The sequence below is a fragment of the Pholis gunnellus genome (genome assembly GCF_910591455.1).
Source record: "Pholis gunnellus genome assembly, chromosome: 4".
NCBI lineage: Eukaryota > Metazoa > Chordata > Actinopteri > Perciformes > Pholidae > Pholis > Pholis gunnellus.
In genome coordinates, this window is record NC_136530.1 from 15190848 (window position 1) to 15211340 (window position 20493).

The 20493-nt window shown below is 41.3% G+C and overlaps 3 protein-coding genes across 4 annotated transcripts in view; 1 reads left to right on the plus strand and 2 right to left on the minus strand.

Annotated features, from left to right (window-relative positions):
* fcho1 (FCH and mu domain containing endocytic adaptor 1) overlaps nt 1–2294 on the minus strand; it is a 53741-nt gene extending 51447 nt beyond the window's left edge. Inside the window, exon 1 of the mRNA XM_079158668.1 lies at nt 2213–2294. The gene's annotated coding sequence lies outside the window, so the exon portion shown is untranslated. The remainder of the gene's footprint in view (nt 1–2212) is intronic.
* Nucleotides 2295–8882: 6588 nt separating this feature from the next.
* On the plus strand, nt 8883–15919 carry prg4b (proteoglycan 4b; the record flags this gene model as incomplete). The annotated part of the gene is made up of 13 exons (XM_079157920.1): nt 8883–8949; nt 9305–9421; nt 9695–9817; nt 10273–10353; nt 10479–10529; nt 11235–11519; nt 12039–12845; nt 13329–13415; nt 13785–13921; nt 14127–14283; nt 14477–14584; nt 14956–15084; nt 15812–15919. The coding sequence occupies 13 exons, from the start codon at nt 8883–8885 to the stop codon at nt 15913–15915; spliced, it is 2253 nt and encodes a 750-aa protein (XP_079014046.1). The 3' UTR covers nt 15916–15919.
* A 21-nt stretch (nt 15920–15940) lies between these two features.
* Nucleotides 15941–20493, minus strand: part of tprb (translocated promoter region b, nuclear basket protein) — a gene marked incomplete at its 5' end in the record, with an annotated part of 22802 nt that continues 18249 nt past the window's right edge. For both annotated transcript variants that reach the window (XM_079158010.1, XM_079158009.1), the window contains 10 exons: nt 15941–16247; nt 16799–16894; nt 16978–17099; nt 17456–17615; nt 17794–17892; nt 18024–18133; nt 18494–18585; nt 18675–18743; nt 18936–19081; nt 19914–20007. In XM_079158010.1, the coding sequence (XP_079014136.1) occupies nt 16198–16247; nt 16799–16894; nt 16978–17099; nt 17456–17615; nt 17794–17892; nt 18024–18133; nt 18494–18585; nt 18675–18743; nt 18936–19081; nt 19914–20007 (1038 nt within the window). In that variant the 3' untranslated portion in view covers nt 15941–16197. The remainder of the gene's footprint in view (nt 16248–16798; nt 16895–16977; nt 17100–17455; nt 17616–17793; nt 17893–18023; nt 18134–18493; nt 18586–18674; nt 18744–18935; nt 19082–19913; nt 20008–20493) is intronic.

Below are 20493 nucleotides of genomic sequence, written 5' to 3' on the forward strand. Positions count from 1 at the left end.
TCGTATTAAATCTTTACATTTCATATTCAGTGCGGACCAACTTCAACAAAAGCTCATATTCAATGATGGCTATTTTAAAACAAGACTGAGTCTATATTATATTTGTCGTTCTGTGATGATCGGAAACCACAGTATGAACTTTGAGTGGATGGTGGGTATATATACAAATTTGACAAAGAACACAAATGTCTACACCAAATGTTAAGTTCATCGATCCAATAGTGGTTGTGAGACATTTCACTCAGAACCCCAAATGTCAACCCCACGACGGTGCTGGAGGAAACATCACCAACATCATGAGGCTTCCTCCTCTGGATACCATGACTGTCTTTAGAAGATGTCACGGCAATGGTGGGTAAAACCATTTCTGTATAAAATACATGTCCCTAGAGGTGGAGATGTAACCATACCTTTAGATACACATCACTGACGGGCCTCAACGGACAGACACTAGAAAACAGCCGTTGGTCCGTGAATGAACATCGATCGTAAAGAACTAAGCAGCGCCAAGGATGACTTGCCAAGATTGGGCTTGTAAACTGGTAGACTTCTTTTTATTTAATGACCCCCCCCCTTCACTCGTCTCCTTTCTCTCTATCCCACTCATCCCGACTCCCTTTCACAGCGAGGAAAAGGTCTCTCTCCTGTTGAAGCCAAGGCACCGGGGAGCGCCTTGTTTACATCGTTGATACCAGCAGACATAGCAGCACTCAACTCTCAACTCCTGCCATTTGCTTTCACAAGCAGAGAGAGAAAAACAACACTGGCAGACAGACCATTAAAAGCACAAGAGAGACAGATGTGCTGCAGCATGAAGATGCAAATACTGTGGCGTGCGTTACAGCGGTTTGAAAATTAAACGGGGAATTCCAGTCTTGTTGTTTTGGTGCAACCTCCTGAGAGTGATGCAATTAAGCAGGGGCCCACGTCAAAACCCCTTTCATTTTCTCTATTTCTTAAGGTTTTTAGCATATTTTTATTGCATTTGATAGCATGCATGTAATAGAGCCAGCATGACAGGAAATGTTGAGAGGAAACCATGGATGTTGTGGTCATAGACCAGTAGGCCACAGTGAAATCCCCCAATATGTAAAGTTTTATCAGAAAAGTTTGTCTATTCAAAAGTTGTACCTGGTACTGATAACATTAACTGAAATGATTGTTTCGTGTCATATTAAAAGACCTACCACTCGATGTGAGAGTGATGGCAGGCTCCACTCCTGCATTTGATTTACAGGCGATCCAAAGAGTCAAACACACTTCTTATCGAAAGCTCTGTTTGTTTTGATCCTTTCTGTGTAGGAGTTTGTTAACAGGAGCTGGACCATATGGGTGTCTCCAGGTTGAGTACTATTCTCCAATGGAGGCAAATAAATACCTGCCATACCTCTAGAATTCACATAGGATATCTAGAACACACCAGTTAATATTAGCAGGCATAAAGAGCTCTCTCTCTCTCTCCGTGTAACCTAGAAACCCCATAATGTTTCTCTGTTCCCAAACATGTAAACACACACATGTTGGCCGATAAGCAGCAATACATTTAAGTACAGAAATGCAAAAGACATATTTGGGGAGATTTATAACCAGTTCACAGGAAAGCACTGATACATTGTTTTTTTAACTGTAAAAATGTCCAGTTCAGTCCATCTTTAAACTCTCAAATATCTGTATGGATATCAGCCACAGTGTTGGTAGAAATCAAGTCATGCATTCACATAATTGTACAAACGTCATAGTCAAAAATCCCCTCTACAAAAGACAAGCTGTCTCAGGATGCAGGTGGACCATTATGACCAAAAATCCACCATTCACCTGCAAAAACGACTCTTAGTGCGCATCAGAGGAAGCTAGAGTGTGACACTAATGTGCATCAGTCCCTCCTGTCCCACCTTGACAGATGATGCTGATTCTGAACACCTCTATGGAGAGATATGTTGGTCTGTGAGAGTGCCTACTAAGTTATATTTAACGTTCATTTTAAGCTCATACATGTGCCAGTTTCTCGTTAAGTTGTGTCGTTCAACAAGCTCCATGTGTCAAACAAACGTGTCTACTAGTGCCGCCGGTTTCATTTCAACAGTGCCACAGCCATGCATGACCAACTCGATATTTTAAATAGCCTAGCATTAGCTCAGGCTTACGAGCCAACTCCTGCATTGTATTCACATAACAGAAGGTGGTGAGATAAAGAAAATGAACACTCCAGTACCTGTATGGACTTTTCCCAACTGCGTTTATAGTACATTTCCCATCCCCGGTCTTTTCGGCGGCCACGGTCCGACACTTGTGTGCACCCGGAGCGGTTTGATCATAGTAGTAGAAATTCAACCAGGCACTTTTCAGTGTGCGCGCAAGCTCCCGCCCAGCTGGACGCTGATTGGCTGCCCCCACCCGTCCATCAGAGAGCAACGCGTAGTAGGCATAGCAACCATGTGGAAAAAGGCGGGTGTAAGAGAGTGTGCTGGCAGCCTATTGGGTATTTATTTTCCAGAGCAACGCCCACAAAATACAGAACTTAAGAAATGATATGAAACGGACCTGAAGGACGTGGCTTCTGTGTTCTGCCGTTCTGGAGCAATGATCAAACAAAGAGTGAGCAAAGTTTGGGCATTTAATAACTTTTAAATTCACACTGTTTGACAGCATTATGTATATTATGCATCGGCTGGTTCCAGCCCCTCAGTGAAGCTTGAATGGGTTTTAAACACATATTGTAGGCAGCTTTATTCTGAAGAATAAGGAATATAGATTTGTATTTCTTCTAAATCAATGCTCATCTATCCTATTGACTTCTGTATATCCATGCACTCACCTATTGGGACACTAAATAGACCCTGTTATTTACCACCAATACAGAAAGACATGCATGCACATTACCTTTTGCATACAGTTAAAAACAGGAGTAATTCATAACCACAACACAATCTTTTTGTTAAATAGTTTTTTGTCTTTGGGATAGACTTGTCCTTTAGTCACTCTTCAGGGTGTCCACTGTACCAGTGTGATAACTAAGACATGTGTCTCACTAACATGGCTCTTAAAAGTTGTTAAAAGAAGCTGCAGTATTGAGTGCTCTTATAATATCACTGTCAGTCCTAATAATTATTGTTATAGTACAGCTAATGATGACCATGACCATACAAGCAAATGTAATGTAATTTATAGACAACCTAGTTAGCAGTGATTTGCATGTCAAAAGACATATTAGGACCCACAAAATGAAATCTAGTTATTTAAATGCTGTTGAAATAATGGCTTTTTGACCCGTAAATCACATATACATGTGATAGAATTGCAGCTTAAAGGATAATAGGACAACATGTCCATCATACTTGCACAGGATATATTTCAGGGGGTTAGTGACAGGAAAATACCTCCAGGTCAACCTCCTTATCAAAATCAGATAAGATGGCTAAGTAGCTGGGAGTCATCCTGGAGGAGGCTATGGCAGCAATACTGGTGAGGTGCATGTTGACTGATAGTGAGGAAGTACCGCGGTTTTCTCTGTCAGTTCTTTAAAGTTTCCTGTTACATACACGTGCAGTTATTTTGTCCTCTCAAATGTACAGCTTGCTGTGGATGATTGTAGGTAGAAATAAAACCCTGATGCTGATACTCATGAGTGTATATGACGTATTCTTGCAAACAAGCAGGGTGTCATCACCGTGGAGTCAACAGCTGATTCTGTACTGGGTCACTCTTAAATGACTCAGGACACATGGAGCATGGTTGCATCTCTCCTGATAACCTTACTGCAAATCTAACCGGGTGACTTTTAACAGCTCTCAGTGCTGTGCTTCACACATGGAGCCCTCTGACTTTGTAACAGGAGAGAAACTGAAGGGTGACTAATGGTCTGAAAGAGGTGACTGGTTTGCACAGTCAAATGTATTTTAACATCAGCAGGTACTGTATAGACTAGATGATAAAGGTACAGTCAAATAAGGAAAGGCTTCTAAAACTGCATGTGTTGACTTTCATGCTATTTTGGACAGCGTGCTGCTGCGTGCTACAGGTCACGTTCTGAGGGGGGCGATGGAACCACATCATCTGCAAAAAGCGGGGATGTAATTCTGAGGTCTCCAAAACGGACACTCTTCTCCCCCCGGCTGCGCCTTGAAATCCAAATCACAAACAGGATTGGTGACAATTCGGACAACCCTGGCGGAGGCCAACACGCACTGGAAACGTGCCTGACTTTGTGCCGAGTATCCGGATTCAGCTCTCACTATGGCCATAGAAGGACTGTATGGCTCGTAGCAACGACCCAGGTAAAAGGCCTTCTCCAAGTCCACAAAACACATGTAGACTGGATGGACAAACCCCTCCAACAGACCCGCAAGGGGAAAGAGCTGGTCCACTGTTCCATAGCCAGGACAGAATCTGCGTTGCTCCTCCTGAATACCCCAATAATTAGAGCACACTCTCCGGTCCCCAATTTTAAAAAATGTGAACCACATTCCACGCGACACTGAAGAAAAAACTCACAGATCACAGTATTAGAGTGACGTTGAAGCTCACTATTTACTATTTTTGATGATATTTTAAACATTAGCCATTTGCTATCTAACGCACATGCAACTGGCGTCTTGGTTGACACTGGGAGCCCTGCCATAAGCACAGCTGTTATGACTCACTGCTTTAACTTCACATGTCCTTTCAGGTGCTCTGACACATCAAAGATGTGAGCAGTGAGAGGCCTCTGCTGGAGGTGTTGATGCTTGATGTGATGCTTATTGAGGCAATATTAAAATCAAGTCAGCGTGCAACAGATCATAATGTCATAAGACCGTGGGGTAGCACAGCACGCAAGTTTATAGTTAGAATAGTTTCCTGTGATTAGATTCATTTATTTTCACTTCCACCTCCAGACTTACATTGAGCTGCAACAAGACAACATTTTACCACAAAGTCACAAGGCGAGATATCTAAGATATCAGATATAATTGTGACGGTTTGAATTAACACATAAACAAAACAAGTTTCAGATCATGAAGAGTATTACTTATCCATATGTTCAGTGTAAGATGGCATGTACGGCAAGGTAAAATACAAGTTGTGTGGTTATATACAAACTCTATCTTTCTGTAAACAGCCTGGTAGCAGTGTCCCTCGTTTCCATTATTCAAATTAAACGGAGGAAAAGCCTTTAATTTAAAGAAAAACTACCAAATAAAATTAAATGAGCTGTGGAATTTAATCATGTATCATCAGTGCCTGTCACCTGTTGGTGTTCATATTCTTTGCAACAGCAGATACACTCTCATTTGTCTCCCCCTAAAGGTCCTTTGTGATCATGTTTCATTCATCATATCAATACACTGTAAACAAGTTAGTTTGACAAGCATTTTCAGTATTTATGTAGATTTTGCAGATAATGGCTTTCAACGGCTAGGTCTTGTGTGATCACTAGCCATCTTCTTTTGACCGACTAAATAAGAATGTTAAGTACAAATTTATATAAAATTGAACAGGAATCAAACTGAAAAAGACGAGAGTTTTTCAAGTCAAAGTGGTGTGCTTGTCCTCTGATGATAGAATGCAAAGATTGTTGGGTTATTTCCTGTTTTGAACTCAACTTCAGCATGTTCATTTTTGCAGTAACATTACTCTCTAGGGAGATGGCAAGAGCAAAGTTTTGAATGAGGCCCAATGTCCACCCACATGCTCTAAATAACCTCTCCTCCTGTGTGTCTCCGTGTTTCTGCCTTCCATCGAGCTCTTTGCACAGGCTGACTGATTAAAGCTGCCAAGACAGAAGATGGCCTCCACTGCAGACAAAGCCATTTGGATCCAGAAAAAGAAGCTGACTGTCCCGTTAGGGGTCCTCTCTTCTCCCCAGGAGATCCAGTGTGTACAACATTCATCTTTGATAATAAGTACTTTGTGCCTCATCTCCGTGATATTACTGCGTTTTTGCTGGCTGTCCCTCTGCCTCTCTGTGGGTTTGTTGGCCTGCAAGAAGGTGATCAGGGATACTGCTGCTCATGTCTGCGAACCATCAGGACCGTTTTTTAAGTAGCACCCATGGTCAATCATAATTTTATATTTCTTTGTATTGTCAACTTTCCATCCACATGAATCTTACTTACAGTATGCATTACTTTATGTATCCCTTAACCATCCATATGAAAGTAGAATGCACCTTCTTCTTCTTGTCTCATTAGACTGATATTGTCCAGTGCCTCAATGATGAGTTTTTATTAACTCAAAGTATAATGTACAATTTGAACATTAGTTTTACTTTTTCCGTGCATATAAAACAGCATAAAGTACAGTAACACATGCATAGGACAGGAAAGAGGAAGTAGACATTAGCTGTTGCCCCTAAATTAAGAATAAAAACTAATATAAAAAATGTGAATTGGGAAAAATAATGTTACAATATGTATAGTACATTTTTTTTAAAAGCCTTCATAGAGTAGTATGTCAAAACAGTTTTTACCCTCCTATAAGGCTTAGGAGAAGGCTGAGGGCCAAAGACCCTGAACGGGAGGAATCTTTAGTTAAAGTTTGAGCCCCATCCCCTTTACCCCAACCTCTTTATTAAAGGACACTTTTTGTTTCATACCAACTGCCTCTGAGTCTCCTGTTTTAATTTGAATCCTGCCTCCACGTCTCCTGGGTTCCCACACTATTTTTAATAAGATTCCACACTCCAAAACTTTTAATTGTCTAACTTTAATTTGGCCGCAAGCTTTAGAGTTAAAAGTTTTTCAACAAGGCAATGTGCAGAAACTCTTTTCTCTTGAGCCATTGCATGTCAAGTTATTGCAGAGCAGGAAATGAAATTCAGACAACCTTGCAAACACAAGGGGGAGCACTGCCTCTACTTTCAAAACTTTCAGACTGGCGCAGCCAACTTGTCAGTGACTTTTATAATAAACTGTCAAGGGCTTGATACTTCCTCTTTTCATGGTGTGATGGTGGGGGAATTGTTGACCCTTAGTGTCTGTGTTTACCTGACTGTTTGATGGACCCAGTCACTTAAACCAGATCCTGTTATCATTATTGTCTTGACACAAGTGCACTAATGAGCGCTTTTCCTCCAATTGGACCATGACATAATGGGAAAATACCACAGGCATGATATGGTCCATCAGCACTTCCAACCACAAAATACCCACAGAGTAAACAAGGCCTACATTATAAAAATACATCAACACAGTATTCACTCTTGTATAGTAATATAGATTCTGCCTGTTGGCCCCCTGTAATAACATGAGCCCTATGATTATGTAAACGTTCGAACGAAACACAATCTATAAGTGAAAAATCTAGAAGAGCCTGTTGTGAGGCATTAGCAATGCTCCCAAACACATACCGGCTACGGCCCCTTTAAAAAGCATTCAAATAAGACAAGAGAAGAAAGATACCATCACATCACATGCACACTGATGAGGAGTTGCAAGAACACATTGCTTGCTTTAAGGAGTCACATTATTCCTGCACCTTTAAGACAAACTGAGTTGTTTTTTTGTCTTTAACACTTAGCATGCTAATTGACAGGAAAAGTAACAATCTGATTATTTTTAAAGTAAATTTATGTAAAATGAAGTTGGCATCCATTTGTAGCTACTTCCATATTCTTAAAACAGAATAAAACAGTCCTGTACCACACAAACATTTGCACAAATAAAGTGTAATTACAGTAGTGAATATATTCAGGGACAGACAGGATCATCCAACAGGCTGCCATAAGGTTACATTCCGATAAGGTCACTGTACTGAAGGGTTCCTGCAGTAACCAGGTTATTAAGTGTATATAAACTCACTGACTATACCATAACTTGAAACTGTTTGTTAAATGACAACAGAAATCTCAAATATAGTTGCAGTCAATAGCCCAAGTTTGTCCTTCAATATGTACAATGCCCCTATCGGCAGTGGAAAGTAACTGAGCACATTCACTCAGTTACTGTACTAGAGGACAATTTTAAAGTACATGTACTTTACGTGAGTATTTCAATTTTATGCTACTTTAAACTTATAATCTGCCACATTTCATTTCTCCACTACAAACAACTTGGCATATACTTTTCAGATTAAGATCTTACATACAAAACATATGATCGGTTTTTAAAATATAATTGTTTTTAATTAAACTGCTCAAAATTATATATGCAGTAAAAATTTGATAAAAGTACTTCTTGGATGATGATCCAATAATACAATATCAATCTCATAATATATCATACTTTTGATACTTTAAGTACATTTAGATGATAATTTGTACTTTTACTTGAATAACATTTTGAATGCAAGACTTTTACTTAAATGTAATATCGTTATAGTATTGCTAATTTTACTGAAGTAAATCATCTGAATACTTTTTCAACCAATGGTAGGCTCATATATTTCAAAGTTAAAGAAAGGACTTGACTGTCCATGTGCTATTGATTTGACAAACCAAGTCTCGGGAGATTTGAAGGTGTGCAGTTCACCCATAGTGTGTCTGAATAGCAAGTCATAACCACTCTTTTTCCCTTGTTGCTCAGAAGTGTGTGTGTGTGAAGTCAGCTGTCTGCCTGGCACAGATGTGTGTTGGTGTGCTTCCAGCTGTTTGTGTGGAATCATGATGTCTGGACCAATGGTCTGGTCTGGTCTGGACTGGAGGATCCTCCCTACAGCCTGTGAGGTCATCACACTTTTAATTAGACCGGATCCACCAATTAACGGGAAGTCAGCCGGTCTCTCGAAGCCTTTTAAAAGCTGCCGAGTCAAACATCCAGCAGTGTTCTGACAGAGGCTCAAACAAGGTGGGTTAACTTTTATTTCCCCTTTTATCTCTCAGGATTTTCAGAATGAATTCATGCTATTTCTGCTCCGACGTATTTATTCTTTGTGTGTCTCATGCTTTGTTTGGTATTTACAGAAGGATGTCTTCCACTGTGCTTGGTGCTGTTATTCTGTTGGTGTGTGCCTTGACATTTAGTGCTGCTCAGAGTGAGTATAACTTGTACTGCATAGAGAAACATTTAACTGAAATGTGTTATTCAGTATACTAAATGCCAGAATGTGTTTTTGAATGAAGGACTTTCCTGGAATGTATCCAGGATGGTTTTTGTTCGTGTATTGTTTATTCTGTTAATAATCATTTACCAGAGGGGGCACATTTGTCTTCGGATTCGTCACTACTTCAGAAATCAATATCTGGCACAGTTGTTCCTGTTATTTACACACCATGTCCGAGAGCACATGTTATTGGACAGAAGATGGTGCAAATTGTAAAGGCACAGATGTTGTTGTATCCCTCTCTGACATTTTCTTTCTGTTTTCGTGTGCTCTATCTCATAAACAGCAAGCTGTAAAAGTCGATGCGGTGATGAGTACTACAGGGGCTACATGTGTCAGTGTGATTACAGCTGCCTGTCTTATGGAGAGTGCTGCAAAGACTTCGCATCCCAATGCACCACAAGTGAGAGTTTTCCCTTCTGACATACTATCAATAGCAGGAACTGTAACACAACGACGCTGATGTCCAAATTTCAGTCACTGACTACAATGTTTTACACTCATCAAATGTGGTTTTCATGTTACTTTATAACTAATTTTCCAAGTTTACACTATTTTTTTTTTTTTACCAATCCCCATCCCTGAAGAGAGCAACATTTCACATAATGCCTGAATGTTCCATATTAATAACAAAATAATCAGCACTGTGTAGTCATGTTGTGTTTGTGTGAAACAGAAAACTCATGTAAAGGACGATGTGGAGAAACCTTCAAAAGAGGCCAGCTGTGTAGCTGCGACTCTGACTGCGCTGATTACAAACAGTGTTGTCCAGATCACAAAATCCACTGTGATGCAGAGGGTAAGCCTTGTCCAACAAAGTCAGCATGGTTGTACGTGCGTGTGTGTGTGTGTATTTTCTGCATGTTAAACTGAATTCCCTCACAGTTTTGTTCTCAGTAGTATCAGCATGAAATTTGCTGTCCTGTTTAATTTACCAGTGATTTTACATCTTTGGTGACTTCTTTTGACATTTGGTGGTCATTTGATACACATGATCAGCAAATACAGTGACGGTGGTGTGACAGCATGGCTGCATGTTAAAGTCGGGTCTCACCCTTCTCAGTTGCACTGTCCTGCATCAATTACCATCTCAGCTTAGTACATGTGTATGAATGGTGAAGCGGAAAGAAGCCAGGATTCATCTGACACGGCATGTCCACCGGCATGTGGAGTAGTATGAAACGCATGCAGTAATCTGCACCGCTGCATTGAGCTAAATTTGACAATACTTTCTGTCTCGGTTAATTACCACAGACGAAGTCAGTGGAGCAGCCAGTGCAACAGCACCAGTGAAGACTAATTCATGCAATAATGTAAATGATAACAAGCCCAAAGGTATATTTGACTTGGCAAAAAGGTTGATTTTCATTTTCTTTTACATTTTCAGTCATTTAGGATTTAAGGCAAATTGTTTTTCATAGGCGTAACTCTTTAACCTTTATTCATGAACATTCCCACAGAGCCGGCTGAAGCAACAGAGCCTTCTACATTCAACGAGGGAGACAATGCAGGTGACTATGCCTTTTACTCAAGGAAGCTATATAAACTTAATTGAACATCTTGAACAGTTGCTACTTGATTCCCAAGACAGAAACCAATGATCATTTGTTTTTAATGAGAGATATGTCAGGAAGATGGCACAAAGATGTTTTCGGTTGACAGCCACACTGTGGCTCTTTTGCTGTGGTTTGCTTTCGGTGCCAAGTCTCACCAGAACAAGCCAAGAGCACAAGCCCCACGAGCCAAGAGAAACACAAGGAAGCAATGTTGTCATGAGTGAGTAGGAGGGTTACGGGCACAAGCTCAGTCACAAGAGAGGAAAGCACAAAATGAAGCCAAGAAAGGATGACAGAACATTTTCTTGGAGGATTTTTTTCGGTAGTTGGCTTGGAATAGTTTAGTGGGCGGTGATACTCTTGCATCCGTGTTACTTCTCTCTCAGGAGGAAGACATGTTGTGACATTTCCGTCTGAAATGTCAAGACACTCACTTCACACAGTCAGTGAAGTACGTGCTCAAGAAAACAAATGCTGGAAAAAAACAGATAGTACTGATTAAAAACATTTTTAACACTGCCAATTTATCTTATATTTTGCCACAGATGACCATGTGATTCCACTGGACAGTACGAATGTAGCTAAGTGTTTTTCCCCAGTGAAGTGTCATGAGTGTGACATCCAGGCGTGTATCTTTTCCCACTTGTCAAATTCCTCTAGATATGAACAGCCAGATTTTTCCCAATGATGAGTTTTCCAATAATGAAGTGGAGAACCTGGAGAAAAGTCCAATCCCAGAGAGCACCAGTGGCTACGAATCGTCTACAACTGACCTGCTGGACCACATTTCTACTGAACCCATCCAGGATCCAGATACTCTGGAGTTCAGTACAGAGACATTTACAGTCTTCACAACGACTATCGCAGACATTGAACCAACACAGGCTGATGACAGCCTCTCCACACTTTACCCCACCATTGCAGAAGCCCCCACTGAGAGCACAGGTACGTGATATCCAGGGGTTACCTGGCAGGCACAAATAGATGGGTGACAAATTAAAAGAAAAAACAACATTAAGAACCCAAGTAAGATGTTGTTACACCACCAGCTAGCAGAATAGCTTCACAGTCTATTTACTCTACTGGAAGATGCACACCAGTCTTCCTAATGAAAGTGGCAGAGAGCGCTGTTTAACATGTTGATCCCAAACTCTACATAGATGTGAAATTCTTGTGACTAGAAAGGAAGTACCATATTTATTTTTTTACAGCAAAATACATTAACTTCATCAAAATCTTTGTTTAAAAAAACATTTAAAACAACATCAATGCAGAAGTTTTCACATCTAGTGGCTAATGTCTTATACTTGTCATTGGTTTGTGCTATTTAAATTTTCAATGTAGAGTGATGTTTTATTCTTCATGTTTCTGTGAAAATATTTCTCTAATTAGGATGGTCAATTACATTTTTTTAACGTGCTTCTTACTAGCGTTGAATTCATACTCATGTCGGTCCTCCTCCAGTTGCCAGTGATTCGACCGGCTCATCCGACCCAGGAACAACTCTCCCTCATCCCACCACAGCAGCTGACTTCAGCCAGGCTACTCCAACCTCAGTACCCCAAACAGTAGTAGTAGTGGAGTATTCCCCCACAGCCGACACCACAGAGCTCGAGACGGCAAGCCAGGCAGGAGCACAGCCTGAGGATGACATTTTTTCGACTGTAGCCCCCTCTGATGAACCAGAGGTAACAACCCTATCCAAAACAGCCTCCTACACACCTGTGGCCACAATATCCACAGGACCCACACAGGGCTCCTCCACAGGACCCACACAGGGCTCTTCCACAGTCCTGGAAAACTCTCAGGTCACCACCATCCCTGCCTCAACGCTGAACCCGACACCCATCCCCGAGGCAACCACTTCAAACGAACCGGATGATACTGAGAACAACGCAGACAGTGTCACATCAAGCCCTCCATCTTCTCTGGCAGACCTTGAAGATCCTCCAACCAGTGTTTCTCCAGAGGGGTACGGGGACTTAGCAGAGCCTGATGTCCTGACGACCCACATTCCTTCATCCACAGATGTAGTGCAGCATGACACTACAGATGAAGTCACACCAGGAATAACCACCGCTAATCCAGTAAATGTCACACCAGACCCGACCAAACCCGCACCATCCGAAGCCCCCTCAAAACCCCAGGACCAACCTGACCCATTCAAGCCATCGCCAGCTAAACCGACTCTGGCAAAACCCAGCTCCAAACCTGAGACTAAGCCTCTGGACACTGCGCAAACTCTAGACAATACTAGAGACTACCAAGCAGGTAAGGAATGTTCCTGATCCAGATTCTCAACACAGCGCCCACAGAAAACAGATAAACTCAAAGATGTGACTCTGAGAGGAGAAATGTCAGTGCAAGTACTAACATTTCATCCCTGTGGGCATTGAAGACATCAAATATATTTTAAGTGAGTCTAACACTATTGCAAAATGGAGGCCTCTAGTTCCTGGTACATATTTATGACTGCTCTCAGCTTGCTTTATGAGCTCGGTTGTTTTGTCATTATGCCTCTGGGTGAACATAGCTTCCTTCAAAGCGTAGCTACACTATATTAAGTGTTTTCCTACTCTGTAAATAACACTTTAAAATAAAACTTAGATACTTCAAAAAACCCAAGTACAGCTCATGGAGCACAACATCACAATTAACTCCCAGTAACATGTCGGTGATTGCATGTCCTTTTTGTCTTATTGCTTGTTTATCCAAACAGATGGTTTTTCTTACAAATTGTGTCCTTTTTCTAAGATGACAGCAACGATACCAATCTGTGTAGTGGGCGGCCGGTCGGTGCAGTCACCACGCTGAGGAACGGCACAGTGGTGGTTTTCAGAGGTTAGTGCCAACCAGGCAGCTGATCATTAGACCTAAGAACTGTAACATGCATTCAGCCAAAATACCAGTTAATTAACATATAAGAGAGAAGCCATGAATATTTTGTCAAAATCTCTACTTGTTTTTTTAATGCTACTTTACACATCTACTTCACTTCATCTCAGAGAGAATCTTTTCTATGTTTGAGTTGTTAGCAGTTCCTTATAAAAGTTAATATAATCTGTCTGAACAATCATCTCACAACGCCATAGATTTAACTTGTGAGCGTTTCTGAGGGCCCGCCCCCTAGGTTGGAAAACCACCAGACCAAAGTACCTAGACATCTTTATACATCTACAAAGATTTTTTTAATTTTTGGACATTTTCCAGGGCACTACTTCTGGTTTCTGGACAGATACATGGTGCCCGGTCCGGCTCGTGGCATCACACAAGTGTGGGGCGTCCCTTCCCCCATCGACACTGCATTCACCCGCTGCAACTGCCAAGGAAAAACATACATTTTCAAGGTATATTTATCCATCTGATCTGAAACCAATGAGTGCATTTGACAAATCTGAATTCTGAGGATTTCATGGGTGAGACCCATCTAGGCTGTTCTTTGATCTCACATTTCCTCTTGAGCCCTCTTGGCCATTTATCCACCTCTGTAAATTGCTGGGAAGGTTTATTTTTGTTGCTTGAGGTTTAATGTTTCGACTGTGATCTTTGCAGGGATCCCAGTACTGGAGATTTGAAAATGCTTTGTTGGATCCTAACTATCCAAAGGTCATTCAAGTGGGCTTTGATGGGCTTCGGGGCCAAATCACAGCTGCTCTGTCTGTGCCTCAGTACCAGAGGAGGAGAGAGTCAGTTTACTTCTTTAAGAGAGGTGATGCACTGCTGCTACAGAGTCAAGCTTACTAATATCTTTCACTTTCTTTGTTCATTTTGTGTTATTGTATTTTTTTTTTCTCTGCGTAAAACAAAATTTAGATTTGTATTAATTAAATACTGTGTACGTTATGCAAATAATCTAAATGTACGTATACATTCAGAAATTGACTCTTGATCGGTTCTTCCAGGAGGATCGGTCCAGAAATATTCATACCAGTTTGGCACCAGTCCAACATGTGGCAGGAAAGTCCAGGACCCCGTTTACACCGTCCGCACCCGAATGGTTCGACAAGCAGGTACTCCAAGAATTACTAATGTATACAGGACAAGGACTATTTTAACATACATTCCTGGATAAATGTAACCGGGATGAGTGTACTGTGCGTTTTTGCCGAGCATTTTAACAGATTTACTTGGATTCATGTAAACTCGCGTTTAATTCGAGTTTCCACTGAAAAGGTGAGTCATCCTTTTGTGACCGTGAGAAGGGCAGCGAGGTCCATCTTGTAAAAATGTGGCAAGTGGAAATAGGTTGCCTGTCAACCATTTATGTGACTGCAACCGTTAAAGGCTTGTGTTGTTGAACAGACAAATGTAAATTACATTAAAATTGATAAAAACGAGTATATGAATTCATTAATTTTACTCTCAACTATTTTGTTTCCAGTGTCTACTTTAGAGCCGGCAGTCAACATCCGGACATCTTGGAGAGGTTTCCCCTCCACCATCACAGCTGCTGTGTCCGTCCCGAGCACCAGAGATCCAGAGAGATACAAATACTACGTCTTCTCAAGATGTAAGTCATTGATTCAGTTCCGTTTTAAGATATCTCCTCAGTCTAGTAGTACAAAGGAAATTTGTTGGAGAACAAAATATATTTTCAAGCTCTGTGTTCTGCACATCAAGAAACTCCTTGCCTAACACACCCTGGTTACCGAAATAAAAGTTTAAGAGGTCGTGAATTTGTATTTTCTATTCCATCCCAATATTTAATTGCTCCTCTTCAAAAGAACAGAACGTCCATAACTTGTCCGTCTGCACTTAGACTTTTGTTAGCCGTATTCACATCATGTCTGAGAAGCTTAAGGAGGACCATGTGTGTCAGGGTGGGTCGGGATATTAGGCAGATGTAAAGGTCATTTAGGGTGCGGTCCTTTTACCTTCAGCTCAAATGGAGCAACCACAGTAAAATATTCCATTTAAATGATTCCTACCGTCTAAATAATACTGTAATTCCCGTCTGAGAAAACATTTCACAGTTTAATCATCAGGAGGGGTTTAGTGTCTAGTCGTTTATGTCATTCAAAAAACACTCCAGCTTCAAGATTCAAGCCAAACGCTGTCAGTTAATATCCTTAAAACTCTGAGGTCAGCATTGTTTGAAGATGCATGAGATTCTGTTCACCCCAAATTCATGTTCACTAAAAATGGAAACTGGCATGTACATGAAATAAAAACAAAAAACATCCTGAATACCATCCATAAATTAAAATGCTAATTGAATTATTCTGTTTCTTTTGCAGCCAAATCCTACAATGTGAGGATTGGTAGTGAACGTCCCGTCATTTCTGCGCCGACCGCCAACGCGTCACCTCAGAGCAACGACTTCTTGAAATGCTCAGTGTGATGAAAGAACGTTGTATCATATACAGTTTTTTGTCTTACAGCTTTGAAGTTTATTACATTAATCATAAAACACACTGCTTCAGCATGGACCGATTACAAAAAGGTACTTAAGTAAATAAACAAAAAAAAAAAAGCAAAACTAAAAACAACAGGCTTCAGAACAAGCGAACATTGCCATGGCTGAATACAGACTCTGAACACACTGATGGGAAAATATGAAATGTGTTTCTGACGGGAATGGAAACTTCTTCAGTCACTGTTTGCAAGTTCTCTGACTGGTGCTTCATCTCGCGAATCGTCTCCCATCAACACCCCGAGAAGGAAATCCCTGACCTGTTGGGAGACCAAACATTGTTGTTTAATCACAGCCTGCTATACTGATGTAAAGATGTTGTACAGTGGCTGTATAAAGTTTGTGTGAAATGTAAAACAATGATAGTGTTTCCGCTGTTATTCTAATCAACATTAAACTGAATTATAACACACAAAAATGTTTTAAATGCTGTGATTGGTAATTCAAATGAAACAAATGCTTTACCGGGATTTGTGTGCACATCATGACCGTTGGTCAGCAGAAGTCATTACGCAGAAAACGTGAGTTGTAAGCAAAAACCTGTTGCACTGCCCTTAATGTGCATTACGAGTTAGCAAATAAAGAGACGTAAAGATCAGTTTAGGTTGATGTACCATTTTTCAGGCATACAACAACTTCCAAAATATATATTTACTTATTGGCATTGTCAAACAACACTTGTTTGATACAACAAGCTGATCAACATTCTCTATCAAAGTACAGAGAGCATCTTCCACCACACAACTGCATATGAAAACTGAGTATTAGCTCCATCACTGCCCATTTTTTGGGGTGTGCTTGCAAACATTACCTCCTCTCTTCATGCGGCCACCGCGGTGTTCTGGCCAGCGCTGCAGCTGTCTGCTGGGTGCAGGTCTAGAGGGTTTAGATGGTGCACTGCTTGTATCTAGAAAACACAAACAAACACAGCAGTCAGACCTGAACACTAATCACAGGCAGGGTGTGCACAGCCACGTGGCTACACTGTACCTGCAGAGCTGGAGGACGGCTCCTGGCTGGTGGAGGGGAGGCAGGCCTTGTCAGACTGCTGGCCTGGCTCCTCTAAATCTCCCTGCGAGACCAATGGATCCATTGATACTTCTGCACTGTGCCTGGAATAAACAGAGCAACAAAAGAACAGGCATTGGATCTGGTAAAATGATACGGTCGTGTGGTCTTAAAGTCACCTGGAAAAACCATGAATGCAAGAAAAATAAAAATAAAAAAGCATTAAGATGCATTTATTATCAACCTGCTAACTTCTTTGATTCAGCTATCGATAGTAACAGAGGAGAAAACAACCGACTTTCAGTAAATAATGAAATAATAGCATTTCATAGTATGGGAACCAATAATGAATGTTAGTTGACGGGCAGGAGAAGATTTGCAGACTGCTCGACATCTGAATTCCAACAGCAGTAAAAAAAGATGCATGAAAAGACAGAAAGCAGAGAGGAGTGAGCCTCACCTATCAGTGTCTGGCTCCAGGAAGACGTCATCTCTGTCCTCCCCTGTGCCGCTTGCTCCTGGTACAACCAGGCCTGGTGTGGACGTGCTCACCGTGGGAACCGACTGGGAGGCGTGCTCACTGGTGGTGTCGGACTGAGCCACCTCTGAGAAGATCGTTACTGGAAGAGAAGAACAAGATATGCTGTAGCATACGATAACACTCCCAAATCTGACTAATTCCATCCAGCTTACTGCCTATTTTCAGAAACTGTGAACCGAGTGAAGCATATAGATGAAGCGGGTGGGTCTAGAGATAAACAGAACAGATCTCTTCATATCAGACTGACAGACAGATACCTGGTGCTGCAACTTGTGACGGTGTGGTGGGAACACTGCGTCCGCCAGACTCCTCTTCATGAGTTGTTAGGAATAAGGGGCTTTCATACATCCCCAGACCTGAAGACAAGAAACAAAAACTTCAATGTTCTGTGGGAAATGAAAATCATCTTTCTGCTGCAGTTAGCTGGTGGGGTGTTTGATGACGTTTTGAATAAACTAACTGTGCACAACATGTGGTGGGGGAGTACCTCCTTGTGAGGAGAGCTGTGCCAGGTCCGAGTGCGAGGAGGAACTGGTCTGTGGCACGTCGTCTGAAGGACCAAACCTGAAGCGAGGCACACCGGCTACTTGGGGAGAACTGACAAACAAAAAACAAAGTCAGTCAGTTTTATATAATATCTTATTTTCAAAAGGTACAGGTCCAAGACAATAACCATAACGTAGAGGCCTCTATGAACGTTATAAAGTAATCAAAAAGTAAAGTTTGAAGTTTCAGTTTTACGTCAAAATATAAACTAAGTTATACATTAAAATATAAACATTAAAAGAAAAACCGACGAAGTATAGAAGTAACACCATAACATCTAAAAATGTGTTGTATAATCAAACGCCGTATTAGATCACTAGTATCTCATCATATACTGTGTTACCGGTGATTTTGTCACTTTAACATATTTCAAATGTTTCACATTCTGACTTCCTGGTCTGTGAGACTCACTGGATCGCCTGGTCAAACACATCGGAGCGCTGTGGCAACACCAGAGTGGGAGTGCTGGGAACCATCCTGTCATCGTCGTCACAGAAGTGCTGCTGCAAGAGGACGAGATGACAGGAAGTGTTGAATACAGACAGACACGGGGGAGTGAAAGTTGTATAAATGACGTAATGAACGGACTTACAGAACTGCCTGGCACCCCGGGAGTGAGCTGTGGGACTCTGCCGACTGACTGACGACGAACAGGGATACGCTGTGAAGTTCAAGTGTACACAATTGATTAGCAGAGCTTGTGATCTGCGCATCGAGAGGACATTAAAAGAAAAGAAGACCAGAGAACAAGCACCGTTTCAAGAAAGTAATGCCATGAAAAAAATAACTAAAAACAATGTTCTATTTAAATTCTCTTTTCCTTACTGAGGGTCAGATTACGCTTCCTTCATACCTGAGCCGGTGGCCCCAGTTCTGTCGGGGCGATGTTCAGTCGAGGGGGCAGCTGATGTGTTGGTCTCCGTGGCGACTGGGGCATTCGTGTACCGGAGCTTGTGATTGGTTGTTCTGTAGAGTACGCCTCCATCGTACCGCCGTCAACTGGAAAAACAGATTATACTCAAACAGGTCCATTTGATTTGAAATAACATTAGAGCAGAACGAATCGTTTACGAAACTACTTATGAAAACCCAACCGATCCACGTTATTCAATTATTTATTTAAACTAGAATTCATAGACTTAGATGATTTTAAAAATGGCAAAAACCACATTTAAGGTCAATAAGTTATTTGAAAGCGTCCAGAAGTTATTAAAAATGAAAGTCAATGATTGTAGCGGATTAAATGTATTAAAAATCATTTTACTTCTGTTCAAAAGGTGAAGAGGAAGCAGTTGCACAAAGGTTTTAATTGTTTCAAATTGGAAAAAAATAAAAACTACACTTGAGAATCTGTCTGGCTCCCTAATGAAACCATTGCTGCATGTCTTTCTAATCATGGGATCTCCATCCGTGTAATGTACTAAAGTTCAGTTCAAGTTGTTCCCACAAAATAACTTGAATTACTGGATTCATCTTCAAAGTAAAGCAACCCTTGTTGGAAATTACCTTTATTGGCAGACACACACACACACACACACACACACACACACACACACACACACACACACACACACACACACACACACACACACACACACACACACACACACACACACACACACACACACACACACACACACACACACACACACACACACACACACACACACACACACCTCTTCCTTTCAAACAGACAACAACATATTACATCTTTCTCAGTCACCGTCAAGTGTCTGATAACTAATAGGGTGGCGGGACAGTTTATGAGCGCATGTGGAGCGTCTGAGGTGGATCTACGTATGTGAATTTGAGAGGGTTTCCCGGATCTTACAGCTGGGTGTCTGGGAATCTGCTGGCCTCTGGGTGGAGTCAGACGCCCCCAAACTCTCTTCTGTCTCTGTGCCCGGGTCCGTTACATCAGCTCCCTGAGAAAGGAAAGAACAAAAGGAAATATTACAATAACAAATAAAGAGAATAGGTGGTAAGAGAAAAGGGAAAGTTCACCAGGGCAAATAAAAAAGTTAAGTGAAAAAAGAGGGCATGGGAAGATGAGTAGGAAAGGAAAAACAAGAGTTGGCTAGAATTGGAGGAAGCATGTTATGGGATGGTTCCCACACACTATCGATGCCAGGATATACTGGCAGGGCACCACAAACAGATTATAATTACATTTTTCCCGATATGGAACAAAGACGCCCTTCAGGAAAGGCCAGAAATGACGAGTAAAAACACTTGTGTACTTCGATATGCATTAGTTTAAAATGTTGAGGATCCACACAGACAGCGGGCACAAACCATTTCAAATCAGACTTTCTATCTATTCTTACAATGTGTCTCACTATTTAATTCAGGATCTGCGTGACGTTACTGCGAGAGGCACTTTGTAAATTATTTAATATATTTATATTTTC